At 34.1% G+C, this 20,175-nt stretch overlaps 1 protein-coding gene across 1 annotated transcript in view; it reads left to right on the top strand.

Moving 5' to 3' along the window:
• The window catches only part of GUCY1A2 (guanylate cyclase 1 soluble subunit alpha 2), a 302,312-nt gene that overhangs the window by 270,607 nt on the left and 11,530 nt on the right, over window positions 1–20,175 (top strand). The window contains exon 7 of the mRNA XM_079101610.1: window positions 648–802. Coding sequence (XP_078957736.1) covers window positions 648–802 — 155 coding nt within the window. The remainder of the gene's footprint in view (window positions 1–647; window positions 803–20,175) is intronic.

Genomic DNA, 20,175 nt, shown 5'->3' with positions numbered 1-20,175 from the left:
ATTCTCTGTAACTTCATTTTAATAATATCTCGGGAAATTCAGGCAATTTATTCAGAATTCATCACTTGTTGTTGAGTGCCTGCCTGGCTTTAGGTGTTATTCTAAGTACTGAATATTTAGCAGTATTATATATACATATGTGTGTGTGTATATGTGTGTATATATGTATACACACATACCCTTCTCTCATGGGAAAATCCCACATTTAAACAATGTAAATATTTAACAGAAATATAAATATTTAATCTACAATCATGTTTAATGCTACAAAGGGATACATAGGGCTTTATGTGAAAGTAACTGCAGGGAGAACATGGAGATGATACACTTTTTGTGTATTACAGCATATTATGTACAAATGAAACCTCATTTAACCTGTAATTAAAAAGATTTATTCAACAAAATACACATATGGTTTTTCATATAATTAATCCATTCATTTATTTCACAATATTTATGTTCATTGAGTACTATAATGGTCCAGATACGAGACTGACAAAAATTACCAAGGCTCAGTTTCTATCTTTGAGAAGTTCCGAGTTTAATTATTTAATAATTCCTAATACCACTCATTAAAAATAATTGCATACCAAGTGGAAACCAATATGTCCTTGTCCTTTCTCATCTTTTTTGTTTGCTTCTTCTAGATGAGGATAGGCATTCACTCTGGCTCCGTGCTGGCTGGCGTTGTTGGGGTAAGAATGCCACGGTACTGCCTATTTGGAAACAATGTCACTCTGGCAAGCAAATTTGAATCTGGAAGTCACCCTAGGCGCATCAATGTCAGCCCAACAACCTATCAGTAAGTGTTCTCTGCCTTCCTCCCTCACGTCCCTGACTTTGACTTGAGCTGATATTCTGCCATTTGTGAGAATCTGACCTTTTTCTTCATCTTATCATTCTCCAAGATGTTATAAGTAGATCAGCCCAGTCTAAAAGATAGTAAGTGTGATACAAATTTTTATTTTTGCACCCTGAGAGAGTGCATGGAAAATCTGACTTGACTGAGGTAAATATAGGTTTGTCGTTTCCCACAGTCTATGTCCTTCTCAGTATATCTGTTTAAAATACAAGAGAGCAAATGTTAAGGGTCTACATTATACTTTTGTAAATCCCAATGTTTTCAAAATGTTCCTCATGGTTTATAAAAATCAAAGGGATAAGATAGAAAAGGTAGTTTTCATTCTTTTGAATAATGGATATAAATAAGAGCTCTAAAGTAAGATATATACTGAGTACAGAGTAAAACTTAAATTCTGTTTATCTTAAAAGTCATCTTTGACAATATTACACAATTTTGCCTCCTGAACTCATCCTTATTTTATGCCTAGTTGATGTCCTCTCCCCCACCAGATTTAATCTCCATATAAGCAGAGACTGTGTCTTGTTTAGATCATCATTATATCCCCAGGACTTAGAAAAAAATGTATAGTACATAACAAGCACTCAACAAATATTTGTTTGTTTATTTATCCATATTTTTATTGGTGCATTATAATTATAAATAATAATGGAATTCATTGTTACATATTTGAACATATACACAATATAGAAATATAGTATGAAGGTTTATTGAATTAGTAAATATTCAATATTAGAGACATATTTTAAATAAGTAGCAAGCTTCTCTTGTAGAAATCCATGATTATGACACTGTGCTCTAGACCATAGGACAAGGAACTGAAAATCAACCATTTCATTCATATCCTCTTACCGTGATCACAATATTTCCCATCATGGTGTTAATACTTATTGTTCATATTTGGATAATTTAGTGTAGATTTATATATTCTGTGGAAACCTCACTTTTTTGAAAAAAAGTGACATGTAAAGAATGGGCCAATGGACCAGGTGTGGTGGCACACACCTGTAATCCCAGCAACTTGGGAGGCTGAGGCAGGAGGATGGAGAGTTCAAAGTCAGCCTCAGCAACAGTGAGGAGCTAAGAAACTCAGTGAGACCCTGTCTCTAAATAAAATACAAAATAGGGCTGGGGATGTGGCTCAATTGTTGCCCCTGAGTTCAATCCCCAGTATCCCTCTGACAAAAAAAATAAGGGCCAACAATGTGAGAAATTCGCGCTCTGAGCTTTGACAGCATAACTCTTGCTGACTTTGTTTACATGTGACCAGCAAAGGAACCCCTCCAAAACACACAAGATCTGTGCCCTTTGATGCTGATTCTGAGTTTTCATAATATTTTTTATGTTAATTAAATTTGTGATGATCCTTAGTGGAATTAAATGATTTAAAAAGTTCCAAACATGGGAACATTTTGTTCTATTATTGTCCCAACCCCTGCCAATCAAATGGAGCCATAGATAGACACATTGCACTGCCAAGTGGGTAGTCTCTAAAAGATATTAACTCTGACCCCAAATCATGTAATTCCTAATAATACCTTACACAATATTTTAATGTTAAGTCTATTCTCAAAATAACCTTTTTCTTCCCTCTTTACCTTTGCCGCATCAACCTCCTCTTCTTTGATCATCTACTGTATTCCAAACACTGTATTAGGCACTAAGGTTATAACAATGCATATCTTAAATATGATCTCTGTCATTGTGAAAGAGATCAAAGACTAGCTGATACCTGAATAAACAATGAACTATCACAAGGAAATGTGGAGATCACGAAACCCTGAATTAAAGTATTAGAGCAAGAGTGAGGGTGGGCTGAAAAAGGATGGAGAAATAAACCCAAGTCAGACCTGCAGGTCAAGGTGAATAACATGAGGGGTTTGTACTTTTTTATTTTATTTATTTATTATTTTGATAGCAGGGATTGAACTCAGGAGCATTCAACCACTGAGCTACATCCCCAGCCCTATTTTGTATTTTATTTAGAGACAGGATCTCACTGAGTTGCTTAGCATCTCACCATTGCTGAGGCTGGCTTTGAACTTGTGATCCTCCTGTCTCAGCCTCCAGAGCCTCTAGGATTACAGGCGTGCACATTGCCAACTTTTTTGCCACTATGATCAAAGACCTGACAAGAACAATTTTAGAGGAAGAGAAGTTTATTTGGCACTCATGATTTCAAAGTTCTCAGTCCATAGATAGCTGGCTCTAGCTCTATTGCTCTGGGTCAAAGGTGAGGCAGAACACCATGGTAGAAGTGTGTGGAGAAAAGTGGCTCAGGACATGACAATCCGGAAGCAGAGTGAGCATTCCTCACCAGGGACAAGATAAAACCCAAGGACACACCTCCAATGACCTACCTCCTCCAACCACACCCTACCTGCCTACAGTGACCACGCAGTTAATCCCCATCAGTGGATTAATGCACATATTAGGTGAAGGCTCTCATAACCCAATCATTTCACCTCTAAACTTTCTTGCATTGTTTCACAGGTGAGCTTTTGGGGGAGAACACACATCTAAACCATAACACCACCTAAGTCCTAAGATCAATACTGACCTTGAGAAGTTGAATGCAGAGGAGGATTGAACCAGATTTGTACTTTTAAAAGTTTTTGGAAAGGAGAATAATTGCAGGTGTTGGGCTAGGTTGGGGTAGAGAAGCAATCCAACAACTGAGAGCAGGTTTTCCTATTCACGTTTCACCGATAGTCCCAACCATCTGCTGTTTCTACTTGTCTTCCCATGCTTCAGCAGAGTAGCTGTACTCAGTGACTTTGATGTTCATTTAAATCAGGGGTGCCATCGAAAGAGTAACTCAGCTCCTGGTAAGTCTCTGGACAGTCAAAGTCTCTGATCTCAGTGTGATGAGTTTCAGTCTGTGGATCTGTTTGTGCCTAAATGCGCACTCTTGTTTCCTTCTACTCTCATCTGTACTGTTCAGCCATGTGCAATTCCGCTTTTGTCCACTACACAGGTAGTTTATAAACCAATAGAATGTACTTCTCCTTCTGCTGGGTCCCCAAAGTGAAATGCCAGCTTTGAACTTGCAGGGACATGCACTATAAGGAGGTAAATTTGCCCTCTCAGAGCAAGTAAGAATTTGTGAAATAAAACTGTGTATTAAACTCATGAGAGCTTGAAATTTTCAGTTTTCATCTTTGAATTAAATCTTGTAAAATGTCCAATATTGCCTGATTATCCTGAAAACTTCAGAGAGGTTCTTATACAATTTATTTTTAGTAAAACTATATGATTATCATAAACTTTTTTGAGAACTGAACAATTTGATATTGTGATAAACTGAAATAATTTTCTGGATAGTTGATTCAGAATATGTTTTACCTGAAATTTTAAAATAATTGATTAAAAATACTTTTAAAAACTGTGGAGTATAGAACTCTAAAAGATAACATAATATCCATGATCTCCCTGCTGGTTTAATGCTATATTTGCCTCAGCAATTTTTTAAAATAGAAATGCATAAAACATTTCCTTTGGAAAAGTCTTTCTCTTTTATTGGAACAAATAACTGAATTTTAAAATCCAGTGCTTTATATATTGACTTTCTACATATGTATCCATAAACAATAGAACTTTATCTTAGTTTAACTTTGTATAAGTGATATTTTGCTATATGACTTTCTCTAATGTTGGATATTTTAAACAAATTTTCATACTTTCAGAATTTATCCACGATAAAACATACAACTTTAACTCATTTAATGACTATATGATTCTAGTGTACGACTACTCTGTACTTTAATTTTTTATTAATTTATTTCTTTATTGGTGAACATGTAGGTTTATTTTCTACTTTCTAATCTTAGAAAGGCTGTTCTTAAGAACATTATTTACCTGTCATCATATGAGATTACATTTCATGTAATGTAATAATTGAGCTTACTAAAGGTTACTAGAATTGGAGTGATCAAATGTTGTTTATCTTGAACTTCTTTGTAGACACAGGGAATAAAATCTTTAAAATCAAGACCACGACTTTGGCATGAGAGTCTTCATTTCTCTAGACATTATGTGTGTGAGTCATCTTGTGCGCATGCAGTAATGCCCAAGGACTATTTATTTCCTCTTTGCCTAGAGCACTTTATTGTTAGCTTCATTACACCACAAAAAGTAATCTTCATTGGAGTCTCAAGTTTTCCATGTTTGATGTTTTCAATTTTCCTCAATAAATGTGATTTTTTACTCCTCTTTATTCCTACTCATCCCTATTTAAAAATAATACACAAATTACAACTGTTTTAACATTGTGCTACGGATTTCTGAAAATGAAATAGTTGCTTATATTAAGAATGGTTTTGGCAAATTTTGAAGTGGCATGAATAATTGAATGATTTGCCTGACCAGAGTTAATTGTTTTTCCTTGCTATGTGCAAACTAAAAAATGTATAAAGACTCTTTAATTACTTTGATATGAAATTTTCCTTAACTTTTAAACATTTTTGCTCTTCTCATTTTACAATTGATCAACTTCTGGACTTTTTATAAAGTCTATTTTTCCTTCACTGTAAAAGGCTCTTTTTTTTTTTGGTTAAAACCATGCTGCCTTATCAGTATTGCTACGTGAATGGCATGTTGGTTGAGGGAATGTACAATGGATCACAATTGAGCAATGGTTAAGTGCACAGGCTCAGAATTAAATGCCTGAGTTAGCATCCTGACTTGCACTCAGTATCTCCAAAATTTAGCAACTTAACTTTGGACCAAATTTGATCATCTTTATCATGAGTGCCTATTTCAGAAGACTGTTGGTAGGGTTTAATGTGATATTTATATAGCTCTTCTTACTTAGAACATAGTAGACATTTATTCATTGCTTGGTCCTGTCCTTGCCATGAATAAAAAGATCATCTTATTCCTTCACCTGATTCTCATGTTTTATCATTTTAGCCATGTTGAATGATGAGTAATAAATGGATTACAGACCTCAGCTGACAATCCTGAGGAAAGAATGAGTTTGGCAATTTGACCCAAACCATTTGAGCTCTGACTCATAGCAGAACTAGTGATCAGTCAGTTTATTCCTCCTATAGGTTTTTATTAGCGAAGGCATCTTACTGATGGTCTAACTCAGTCATGTGATTAAAACTGGCTGTTTTCTTTTTAAAAATTCCCAAATTCAAGCAGATGTCCATAGTTACTTCAATTAATCAATATATAGATAGATGTTTATTTATAGATATTAAGATATTATTACTTTCTAATTAGATTTATTACTTACTATTGGGTTCAGCAACACATTTTTTGAGCATGAAAAGAAATCTTTAGTTATTACCCATGAATAAAAGAATGTTAAGTTCAAAGTTTTAGCTATTGACATAAAGTGAACTAGGAGGCAAATTCACATCCATCAAATAACAACTAACGGATCACCTTTTTCAAATTTAGGCTATCTTGAAAGCTTGCAACATACCAGATATTGCTGTGTGTTCTCTAGTGACAATGGCTGATAGCAAATAAAACTTAAGTGTTTTTGAATAGCAGATGTTTTCTGTAACATGTTGCTGGAAATCAAGAGGTTCATAAACATGTTCAAAAATGAATTAGATCCTTGAAAGTCTAAACACACTGATTTATAAGTGTATGTTGCAATTTCAAAAAGGGTCAATAATCCATATGGACTAAATTAATACTTGCCTCTGGGTAGCAGGTATTTTTGTAAATATAAAATTATATTAGACATTCGCACCAGTGCAGAACATGCTCAGCATTATAAGATCCCATACACCAGCACAAGTTTATCCATTGCTAAAAAAATAATTACCTCTTAGTAACAATATAGGGAATTTGTTAACAGTTAAGATTTTTGGCTTATATTTTATGGACGCTGATGCTTTTCCAACCTTATAAAGTAAACCTGTCTGCTTTCCAAATTTCAAAAATTGAAAAGACTCTCCCATCTCACCAAACTAACCAGTGCCCTTTGGTTAGTGTTGCTGATTACAGATGGAATATCACACACAAATCATAGCAAGCGCCAGACACTTATTTACAGAAGTATAAATATTACTCATTAGCCAAATCAACTCATTAGCCGAACACAAATGTATTTTTCTTACAGTTATGTAGGGCAGAAGTCTGACTGACATGGGACTTGCTGGGTAAAATCAAGTTATTATCAGGGCTGCACACTTACCTGCAAATGTAAGCGTGTTTTCTTACTTTTTCCCGATTTTAGAGGAGGTCACCAGCTTCCCTTGGCCCACAACCCCCTTCCTCCATCATCAAAGCCAAGAATAGTGGTGTGTTGATTTCTTCCATCATCACATCTCTTTTTTTGACTCTTTTTTCCTCATTCTTCCATTTTTAAGGATCTTGGTGATTTTATTGAGCCCAGTGGATAATCCAGGATAATTTTTTCATTTTGAAAATGTCTTATTCTTTCTTTGCCATATAACCTAACATATTCACAGGTTTCAGGACTGAGGTTCTGGACATCTTGGGGGGCAGGGATTATTATGCTTACAACAATGGAAACTCTAAGGGCTAAAACCTACCTGAAATATAGCCCAATTCTATCCTACTTTCTGTCTTTAGGAACCTTTTTATTGATAGTATATCAATTATGTAAGCAAAATCTGAGGAAGAAAAGGACTTTTGCAAGATGAAATATCTGATGTTTAAAGGATTTTTACTGGGATTAAACATATAGATTCCTAATAGAATCCCTGTTATAGGACTGAATTATATTTCTCTATTTAAGATATGGTAGACTCTTTGACTTGAGGAGAAAGTAAAGGAGCAGTCCTAAGAGATGTGGAATGTTTATAAAGAGGACCACAATCCTCACACTTCACAATCTGTCCCAAGACATAGCTACCCCTATACAATCTCTAAAGAAATTGGACAATATTTAATTTACAAGTATCTTCAGACCACTAGCACCAGGCTTAAAATCCCACAGATCAAACTTTATGATAGAGTTTGGCATAATGTATAAATTTGTACCCTAGAAAATTGAGTTTAACCTTGGTTGAGATATTCATGACCTAGATGATCGATACTATTTATTTTTGCTTTAAGATCTCATGGTAGCCACAGAAAACACAGTGAATATTTATTGAATTACTCATTTTCCCTAAGTAATTTATTCACATTACTTAATTTAATCCACACAGCAAGCCTATGAATTAAGCACTGTTATTATTCTTCATTTTTCAAATGAGAAGAAACTTGAACTTTGAAAATTTGCATAAGTCACTGATAGCATCCAACTAAATCAGTATGGGAGTCAGAGTTCAAATTCATAGCTACCCTACTGTAAATCCTGGGTAGCTACAGACAAATGTCTCATTGGGTTTATAACTAATTCCAATTAATTGGAAAAAAATAACCCAAATAATTTCTACTTTGGCAAGATTATTTCCTATGTGAGAGAAAGGTAAAGAGAGCAATAGGGAGCAGACTAGAATCAGAGTGAGGTAGATTCCTTTCTTTCCTACCTCTGTAGACATGAATACCCCCAGGTTGCACTTGTGATTTTCTGTGTTCTTTTCATACTCAGGGTTATAAAAAAGAAGTATATTCTTTCCAAAAGGTTTACTAGGAGTCTCTATATTTCTAACCATACTAGTGTTTCTATCCCTGGATCGAACTTGAGTGATGTGGCAAAGCCATGGCCAACAGAGTCTTCCAAGTGAGACAGCTTCTGAAAGGCTGCAATCTTTTGAGTCTCTTAGTTACTGGAAATATAGGCTTATGATTCAGAATTTCCTGAATGATAATTCAAAGGAATGTGTCTTTCCAGTTTATTGAAAAGATACTTAGAATAACTGAAGAAAAATGAAATTACCTGAATATATTTTTCTTTGCATATAAAAGTTAATAGTCATTGATAATTGTCAAAAATTCTTGCTAGAAAATCCACTTCTGTTATGTTGTCAATATACTTCCTGTACAAGAGTGAGATACTGTTATAAATATTTACTCTTTTTCCAGTGTATACTTTCTGTGAGAAAAGATAGCCAAAGAAACTTCAGGAAATCTTGTCTAGCAGTTTACCAATAACTTCTTTGTTTTCTTTTTTTGGTCCAAATCAAAATTCTTATACATACCCATGACTTGATAATTATGAAAAATAAAAAGTATTCAGGCTGGAATGTTACTGCCCTGTCAGTCTTTTAAATAACTTTATCGATCATCCTATCTTTTTCTCTCTAGAAGCAACAAAATAGTAAACACTATATTTTACAAAAGAAATATAATCAGTAAAGACAAATGACTAAAGAGTTTTCCCAAAAGCAAACCTTGAGCTCTGCCTCAAGAATTATATTTCTATTTTTCCAATTATAGACAACAACATTAATATTACCCTTTTAAAAGTGCCAATAAAAGTCACATATAGCAAAGTCGAATGAGGTAGTGTACTCATTTAGACATTTTTATTTTTATTTTCTTTGTCTCCCTGCCATATTAAATAGCATTTTCCCAGAAAATGCAGTTCTGTGGATTGGGATTCACAAGCTTTCCAAATGTATTTTTTAAAAATAAATCTGGTCCATTTTTTTCAATATTCAAACCATTCTTCTTCAATCATTTTGTGTATTTACCAGCACATGAAATCTTGAGGACCAGAATACAACCTTGCAGTTACTTTTACAGTGAAAAATGGTGTAAACTTGCCTTCTAAAGGCAGCACACTTCTAAAGGTCTAATTGCTGAGAGTGCTTATAATAATCAATGAGAAAAATTTGAATATGTAACATGCAGAAATGAATACATAGACATGATAAGAAAGATTACATTGGGTCAATTTAGATGTTTTCTCTTGGTGGTTTAATTGATGATTTGGCATAGATTTGGTCTGTATGGCTCAAATCTGAATGTGGAAGGAGAGTGCTGTTGGTCCCTGATAAGGACCTATTATTATGAACTAGTATGGAGGTAAGACCTCTCCTCACCTAGTTCTAGGATTCAGAATTCAAAGATTCTAACCTCGTATTCATGTCAATAGTTCCTGTTTATATGGGGATATCTATTAATTTCACACAAAAATTTCTATGAAATACCAATAATATTTATTGGTCACAACTGTGTACAAATGATGCCAAATTTAGTTAAATTTGCCACAGTATCTAAAGCAGTTTAAAGTGAAAACTAGTTACTGAAATAATTAAACATAATTTAAAGTGAGAAAGTTACTCCCCACATACTTCTTTTTCTTCTCCATTAAAAAAAAAAAATGGCACTATTTAAGGTGGCCTGTTGGTTCATGTTCATTCTGTAATTCCACAGGAACAAGAATCATTTCTGAATTATTTTTTCCGAGTTCCACATTTTATCTCAAAATTCCAAATAGAAAAAGTGACTTTAGAAATAATTCAAGTGAAATCTGTTTTAGAAATCCAAGTGAGAACATGGGCTAGTAGTACTGTTGAGGTTGGGGGATGGTGTAGCATTTCATAAGTCTTGGGTTAGTGTGTTATTGAGTTTTCTGACATTTTCTATGCATACTCACATGTACATTTTTCCAGAGAGATGTTTTTTTCCTAACACTCTCATTAGATTTTTAAAGTGACTCATGATTCAGAAAATATTAAGAACCACTACTAACTAATTAAATAGAAGAATGACCAAATAAAAGCATGTAAAGTTCACATTCCTGCTCTACTACTAATTAGCTTATGACCCTGGAAAAGTCACATTTAAATGGTTCCATCCTCTGTTTCCTTATGAATTATAAAACTCAATTAGGTCTAGATAATTTAAATTTTAAAAAATTTACGCTAAATATGGAAATAGGAAAAGGACAGACTCTATAAGCAGTGAAATTACAAGTCTATAATTTATTTCATAGTTATATATCATTATTAAATTCTTGTTTTGACAAACCCTAGTTTTGCTAGGGGTATCTGGCATACCAACATTAGGGAAAATTGAGCAAAGGATTTAAGGAAACTCACTGTACTATCTTTACAACTCTTCTGTAAGTCCTAAATTATTCCAAAATAATGTTTATTTTTAAAATTACATTTCTGATATCCAGGGAGACTCGTGTTAGATAAAAAAGAATCTCAGGTACTATTAGAGATCCACTGAAGTGTTCCGAGCTTGGGAACGTGATACAAGGACTGCTTACTTGGAAGTAATGCTCTGCAGGGAGTGAAATGGGGAGTTCTAGAGGTAGGATGGCTGTTTTGTTGTCCCAGGCCTGAGGTAGGGTCATGAACGGGGGTCATGGTCATGGGCACAGAAAGAAAGTATATAAGATATAAAAGTCTTTAAAGAACTAATTCTCCTGGCTGACAGAGGATGAACACATAGTCATATGCTACATGATCAACACTGGGACTCAGAGCTAGAAAACAATACTTACTGACTTTTGAAAACAATGTCTTATAAATATATATTCTCTTTTAGAGTTCTTACTTTTAGGTTTAGCATGCAGTCAAGCATCTATATAATGTTATACTTCTCCTTTTTCTCAATATCCACATCCTTTAAAAGAAATGATGAAAGGATGTACTATATAATTAATATGTTATTATTTGTGTATTGCATTGTTATATTAATTAACCCCCTTTAAAAAAGGCACAGCATGCCTTCCAAAAAATTGTGAATTGTACTATGTAAATACATTTTAATATTTAATAAAATATATTATGCTTGGAGAACTCATTTTTAACCTAGAGAATTGAAACCAGTCTCAATTAGGCCTTAATCTTTTTAGCTGTCAGGTCTCACTGTTCTTTTGCGTGTAATGCTTTGTTAATTGGGAGAAATCTGATAGCTCTACCTGCTATGCTCAACCATCCTTTCTTTGCTCTGACTAACATGCAGAAACTTCTCATGCATGAGTCACCCATGACTCTATAATCAGTTTTTGTGATATTGTCCTACACATTATTTTCCCTGGAGCTCTTGAAAATGTTTCACATTTGCTAGTATAAAACTAACATATTTGATCATATTGCTTTATATGACCCTCTATAATCTGTAGTATAGATATTCTCAGTCTTCACTGAGTGTTAGAACTGTCAACAACCTTTGAAATAAATTAGAGCAAACTCTCTTTTTTCACAAGGAAATTGAGAAACAGATAATTTAAATGAATATTCAGAACAATTAGCTACTTTTCTCCTATTTCACCTATATGGGGAAGAGAAAACTCTAAAACATCAGGGATCAAATTTACAGGGTTTATGTACATATCATCTTTTATCTCATTCTTATTTACTATTATGCCATAGTTTCTTTCCCCAAAAAATAATATTTATAAGATGATTTTGAAGGATTAACAAGAAATATTTACTATAAAACATTATCAAGATGGTAAACAGAACAGTAGGTTGAATTACTAAAGGAAAGGACAAAAAGTATGCAGTTCTTTTTTTAGGCTCCAAACATTTTCTCAGTTTGATTTTGGGACTGAAGTTATTCCAATTCTGCTATTCTTCTTCTAACATATCTAGGACTTCCTCTACTTCTGAATGATTCAGGAGTATAAAAAGAACATAGAATTCTTTAAAATTAATTATGGTCCTAATTTTTAAAAATGAAATCAACTGAGGATTGTTCATTTTAAAAAATAAATGTTAATGTTTTCTTCTTTTCACTTTTCCCCTACATTTTTATAAAGAAAGACCAGTATGATGATGGATTTGTTTTTAAGAAAGACTTTGGTCATATATGTAAAAGAAAAATGTGAGACAATTATTTAATTTACAGGAGCTGCTTCCAGTTATCTTTCCTAATCTCTCATTTGTCATCTCTTCTTAAAGTTCTCTCTTTTGCTGTGTAAGACTTTCGAATGAGTGTTTTGAATTTTAAATATCTTGGCATTTATTTGAAATTAAGATCTTAGACTATTAAATTTCATTTGGCAGTGTCCAGGGCAGGCGATGGGGTAGAATCATCTTCAGTTATTCAGCAGGTTAAAATTCAAGCATTTAAAGTGCATCAATTTTTTCGGTTAGGGGGAACATAGGCACATGAGCCCTCTGGAAAGCACCAGACATGCAGACTGTGGGATCCATGGTGAACACATGTTGCCCTCAGTACTTAACCCAGGTTGGGTTGCAGAAAGAAATGAGCTGGGGTATTCATTACCCTATGTATGTGTATGATTACATGAATGGCATGAATCTACATTGTGTACCACCATAGAAACAAAACGATATAACCCATTTGTGTACAATGAATCAAAATGCAGTCTGTAAGAAATTAAAAAAATGAATAATTAAAAATAAAAGGAATTTCCATCAGACTCTCTACCTTCTAAATATGAGTGACCATACAAGAAGACTATCCTTTTCCAGTGCTTACCCACTATCCTGAATTTTAGAACCTAAAAACTGACAATCTTACAATATTGCCTCAAAATCTGCAACTAAAAATGTTAACAACCTTAAAATGCACAAAAATCTGGTGAGATCTCTGTGTTTTAACTCATAGTGATTTAGGTTCTTACTTTCCTTACTTGGGCAGGAGTACTGTTTCCAGAAAATGAACTCTAGTTTCATTTGGGCCTATCTTTAAACAGCATAAGATCTTGGAGCAGTGAAACATGAACAAAAGTACAGAGCAGAGTTTCTTCTTTTCTTCCACACCGATGGATAGAAAAAGATGAATAGAAAAAATTCAGGAACTTCAGAATACTTAGAAAAACACAAGGTATCTTGGTGTTTTTTTATTTTCATTTTCACACCTGTCATCCTCCAGCATTCAAAGACATCTAATGCCATTATAGTAAAGTCCAGATGCATTTCTTAGCAAAATAATATTTTGGTGAATAATTAACAGCAACAGTTTCTAATTTAACATGGAAGACTGGACAACTGAGTTTATCTTTATTCTTTTTTGAGGTTAACTATTATAATTAATCATATATTAAAACAACAGTAAAATTATACTAAAAGTACAAGAGATGTGTTATTTTCCCAACATATATATATATATACACATGTATGTTTGTGTGTATATGAATACATATATTTGTATACTTAACAGTGGAAGAGAGCAAGAAGGAAAGTATATGAGTGATATTTGGCTTAGTGCAGAGTAGAGTGCTGATCTCAGGCCCCACAGAAGAGGTTGCAGCTTAGAAGAAATATACCCACTCTGAATCTAATTATCAGCCTATTCAAATATGTGCATGTGCATATGTGCACACACACACACACACACACACACACACACACACAGAACCTAATTAGGGGATTAATATGCAAGGTGCAACACATGACCAAGAGGAATTCCTGAAAAGGTGCAAGAGGTGGAAAACACTCTAGGTATTTTAAGTAGAAAGAGATTTAATACAGGGAATGATGTGATTACAGAATCATTGGAAGATCTTTCTTTTCCTTTCTATTTTCCTCTCATTTTCTCTCTTACCCTGCAGGGAGACACTCTGATTGCTTAATAAATTCCCTTAATATCCGAGCTAGCTATTGATTCATCAGAATCATTGGAAAGGATAAAATGGGGTCTAAGCAGAATATCTTGAAATCTTACCTCTAAAATATAGAACTGTCTGGTTAGGCAAGCTCCTACCTCTGTGGCTAGTATAAGTTAGAATATCAAGATACTGGAAAATATATGCCTGAAAAAACATTTGATGAAAAAGTCATCAACACTGGGCTATCTTTTTGATACTCAAGAAGCTAAAAAATGGAGCCTGCTTTTGCAAAACTCCATACTGACTTCCCATGTCAGTGGTCATTTGCCAAGGAAATGGAATCTACTTCATGTCTAACATTGAAATCTTTAGAAAGTGCATCTGATTGTGCTAAACAGTCTTTCAGAACCATAGTTGCAAGAAAAATTGGGGACTATAGTTTTTACTTTAGATAAGCACCCATGTACTTATCTAAAACTTTAAGAAATAAAGGAAGAATAGATTTTGAAGAACAACTCACTGTAGAAGGATATCAGAGGCTTGTTCTCCTGAGATATTGAACCAAAAGGGCTCCAAATTCAAGCTGGTGAATATAGGGGGGTTAGGTTAAAGTATACATCCTAGACAGTGAGATCCCCTGCTATTCAATTCCCATAATGCTGGAAACCACACAGTAATGATTGGAGATTGTTACTTGTACAAACTAACCCCAGAGGAAAGACACTAAATATTTTAATATTTGGAAGCCCTAGGGAAATGACCAGTGAAAACCCACAATTTCATAACATCTTGCCATACATAAAGTTTCTAATCACACTTAATACCTCACACAAAAATATAAAGAGATTTTCAAGATATTAATCATTTGTTTAATACATTTGACATGAGAGAAAGAAAAAAAATAAGCAAACAAAACTAGTCAATAAAATTTGGAGGAAACAGAGACAATAAAGAAAGCTCCATAACAGGATGATTAATTTTCTCATAGATATAAGATAGTAATAACATGACACAATAAAAAAGCAATTATGTAACATGAATAACCTCTTGACAATTAAAAATGTGGTATCTGAAATTTCACAATTCTATATAAGTATTAGAAAATAATGATGGAGGCCATGTTCCAGAAAGTATAATAGAAAAATGAGGGAGTAATTAGAGAGAAAAGAAAATGAATCAAAGGATTGATTTACTAAGTTCAATATCTGGCTAAGCAGAAACCCATAAAAAGAAAACAAAAGAAAGTATAAAAAATGATCAAAGAAATAACACAAAAATCCCCCAAACTAAACTATATAATTTGCTATTTCAAAAAGTTAAAAATGTTTCACTAATAGCCTTTTATTAAATAAGTTGCACTGAGACATAAATCATTAATTTTCATAATACCAGAGATAGAAAAATAATATTGATGATAATGATAATGAAGATAATGATAATTATGGTGGTGGTGATGATAGAATCTAGGAGAAAGTTCACATCCCTTAAATTATTAGCAGAATGGCAGTAACTCTTTTTGTTTTGTTTTTTTGGTACTGGGGATTGAACTCGGAGGCATTCAACCACTGAGCCAACCCCCAGCCCTATGTTGTGTTTTACTTAGAGACAGGGTCTCAGTGAGTTGCTTAGTGCCTTGCTTTAGCTGAGGCTGGAGCTTTGACCTCTCAATCCTTCTACCTTAGCCTCCTGAGCTGCTGGGATTACAGGTGTGTGCCACCATGCCCAGCTGACAGATAACTCTAACAGTCAAATCCAGAAAATAATTTCTTTTTTTTTTTTTTTGGTTTTGTTTTGTTTTTAATTAATTAATTAATTAATTATTTTTTACACACTGCTTTTTGATTCGTTGTACACAAATGGGGTATATCATTTCATTTCTACAGTTGTACATGGTGTAGATTCATACCATTCATGTAATCATACATGTACATAGGGTAATGATATCTGTCTCATTCCACGATTTTTCATACCCTTCTCCCTCTCATTTCCTTCTACATAATCTAAAGTTCCTTCATTCTTCTCTCATTCTCCCCTACCCCCATTATATATCATCATCCACTTATCATGGAAAACATTTGACCTTTGATTTTTTTGAGAAAATAATTTCTAAACAAGAAATTAGTACCTAATCAAATCAATCAGGTAGAGAGGTAAATGAGCTAAAGATATTTTAGACAAAGTCTTTAAAAGATCACTAATCCACATATCCTTTCTAAGCCCTTAACTCTGAAAGATGCATCATTTTCTACTGCCTCTTGCTTTGGCTTTAAACCATCAGTGGGTGAGCAGCAGAAAGTAGTAGACAAAGTTGTGGTTACTCCTTTGGAAGCATCCTTGGAATGTCACTCTCACAGATCTGCACATTACATAATTTGCTATTTCCAGTTGTTGCAATAAACAAAAATAACTTGATTTCAAATGTGCAGGTATTCTTATTTTGAAAATCAATTTGCAGAAAAGATTGATGAGAAGAGTAAAGGTAAAATAGGATTTGTGTGGCTTCTGAATATTTATTAAGCATGTTGCCCAAACTCCCATCATTGGTCACTATCAGTGTCTGGAGCTGGATCTATCCATAGGACTATCCATGGAGTTGTCCCCATGGTCAGCTCAGTTAATAAAAAGACAATGACTTTATGGAAAGACATTTTCAACAAAAATAAAAATTCCTTAATCTCTTCTGTGAGTCATTTCCTGTCCCATCAATGTTATGATCCACAGTAGGAAAGTATTGGTTCAACACCTCACTCACAGAAGGCACTTAATAACTACCTGGTGACTGACTGACTACCGAACTCACTGACCAGAAAACTGGATGACTCTAAATGTGAGAGTGAAGTCTGGCTCAAGAATTGCATGACTGATTATTTACCATAGTTCTACAGTCTAAAAGGCATAAGAAAAGCACTTAGCAAGTGATCATAAGACCTTTGTAAATAGTAATTGAATCAAACTACAGACTTACGGAGAAAAAAAGTTCAGTAGAATAGAAGACCAAATTCCTGCTTCTGCCTTATAGATGACCAAGCTGTGCATTTTATGTGCCACTTGCAGGGTGATTTGAAGAAGATAGTACACCCACGAATAGATGTCTGAGATGCCCTATTATGATTCCATTCTATTCTCTCTCTTTTTAAACTCCAACTATTGTCAAATGTAAATTGCATTTAGATTATTATACCTTAGTTAAAGTTTCAAGCTTTTTTTCAAGGGAGGACATAGGAAGGGCACAATGTGTGGGGAAGATTGGGCAGAAATGTGCATGCCAACAGTGACTGAGTGACTCAGAGCCCAGCTTTATTTCTGCAGCTGTGAGGGAGCAGTTCTGTAGACCTTCATGGTATCATGGACATGCTTAGGAGCCATCTGTTGATCCAAAGTAGCAGAAAAGTTTTATTTTGAAAACCAATTTGTATTAAAAAAAAAAAAAAAAAACTGTTAATAGGAGCATGGGTGACAGGCAGGTAAACTAGGATTTGTGTGACTTGCGAATACTTATTAAACATGTCGCTATAACTCCCAGGTGGCATATCAGCCATTTGGGGATTACAGCTCAGGATTAATTTAGATTTATGTAGACTATAAGCTTCTATATCAGTCTGGTGGTGCTAAGGAAATGGACTATTAGGCAGAGCTTTAGACCAGGGAGTTGGACTTATAGCATTTTAGAGGGGTGGGAGGTTCTGGAGTGATCAGGGTTTACATTCCTAATCCATGTATACACATTTGATCATTTTTGCAGCAGCCTGACTCATGTCATCAGCAGCTACACTGCATGAAATGTTCCCCTGCCCTTCTCCTCATACCCCCAGTAAGCCATTCAGATGATCCTACTGAAAGACATCTGAATATTGCATGTCATTGTTCATTTATACACAGGCTACTAATCCTGGATATCATAGGAAGTTGAATCAGTTTATCCTTATGTGCTCTTAATTTTATTATTGAAATTTAAAACTGTGTTTAGTTTATTGATACCAAAATATTTACTTGGAAAAGAAGAAAATCCCATAAAAGCTGTTGTCTCTATGATTTCTAGCATAGTATATGAGATTTATTTAAAATGTCAAGGAATCCATTTATCGTGAAGACTTTCCTCCCAGCCAAAGTACTGTGAATTATTTAAAAGTTTGGGCATCCAAAGCAGCTTGTGTCCTCTTCTTTTCGTCATTTATAAGTACTTCCATAGATGTACCACCAATTTGTCAGAGAATATAAATTATAGCAAGACATAAAGACCACTGAGGCAAACAAACTGTAAAAGATACATTTTTAGACTAAAAAGATACAAAAAGGAAATGTAACTTAAATGGAGTCCTAATTGTTGATTTGGGGCTTTAAAGAAACTTACAGTTTATGGCTCTGTGCTATAACTGGTGATAGTGAACTTTACTGTTCTGGTTCTTGACTTTTGTACTTCAATCCATAGTCATCACTTCTGCCTCTATCCCACAGAATTTCTTTTTTTGAATTATATCATGTTATATCATATATTGTCATGTATTGCTAATTTGCTTCTATGTACATTTCTTATCTTCTAAATTTGTTAATGTGTTCTGTGTGTCCTCGCATCTTCACCTACTTTTCTTCTTTGAGAAGGCTGTCTAAGCATGTCACAAGCACTGAACAAATGTTTGTTAATGTTTGTTAATTGATTGACATCATTGGTTGACACGCAAATGTTGCACATCAGTAATTCTTCTATTTGAGCTTAGTAGAATTATTATGGATTTACTGAAAAACTATTGTTTAGTGGTGTTTACGCTTTGTTTCTGAAATGGCTGATTGTTCATTATATGTAGAGAAAAATAACAACTATGCCAATGAAAAAAATGAAAATAATACTGATGACTTCCATTCTAATTATCATTAATGCATCACTTGTGTCTCTGTTTAGTTGTTTCAAGATGGAAAACTATCTTAACATAGTCTTATTAGTTATAATAGGGTTAAACTTGATTAGGAGTTAACATATCTAGATTCTAATGCCACTGCCACTACTATCTTGCTGTTTCCTTGAGCAAATCACTCTAACTTGCTCTGAACTCATTTCTACCCTCCTTGAATTTAACAGAGAAGAACATTTTTAGTTTTTGCACACGATTATGTCATATGGATAAAAGGGATAAGACACTTAATTTTAAAATGTTAAAATGAGCTTGACTTCCTTATGTTCCAAATTAATATGATCATTGTATAATGGTTTTTAAAGAACAGTCAATTAGTACTGTTCCTTTATACTTGAGAAAGCAAAATACTACAAATCTGGTTCATAAAGGTAAGCACAGGCTGCTCATGTCTTAACAATTATTACTACTGCCAGCATTTTTTCAAATCAGATCATTGAGAGAAGGTGTTATTTTCTTCCTTGCATAGAGACTCTGGTCATTTCTCCTGTAATGATTTTGCATTTTCATGCACCCTTTGTTCTTGCATTCATTGATTGCCACATGGTTCTTTTCTCCCACATTGCCTGCCCAATGTTAGGGGAGCTGCTATTAACTTAGGAGCAGGAGTTGCTTTTAGGTAAATGTTGATGGATTTGTCTCCATAGTGCCTTCCAAATAAAGTCTAAACGCAGTATAGACTTCAGAACTGTGTCCTAACGAACTGCCTCAGCCTTAACCCTCCTGCTCACCTCACTCTACATTGCCATCACCTAAGGATGGGAAACACATTGGTTCTGCTCCAGTTCTGTCTCTGACCCTTTAATTATGTTGTCCACATTCACTTACTGGAATTCTGTACATCGTGTCCACAAAGTTTGTGGTTCCCCTCATGGCAAATATTTACTTCTTCCGAACTTTTGCAGCTTTTTGTATCTACCTCTATGTGTAACTTTCTTATACCATCTTATACCATCTTCTTGTTTCATATTACTTGGCTTTTTATCATTTATGGAAGTTATCTTTTCTTTATTATTTCCTGTTTCCTTCTCTGCTGGCAAAAAAATAAT

Source organism: Sciurus vulgaris (assembly GCF_902686455.1).
Source record: "Sciurus vulgaris genome assembly, chromosome: 11".
NCBI lineage: Eukaryota > Metazoa > Chordata > Mammalia > Rodentia > Sciuridae > Sciurus > Sciurus vulgaris.
This window is presented reverse-complemented; position numbering and strand designations above follow the sequence as displayed.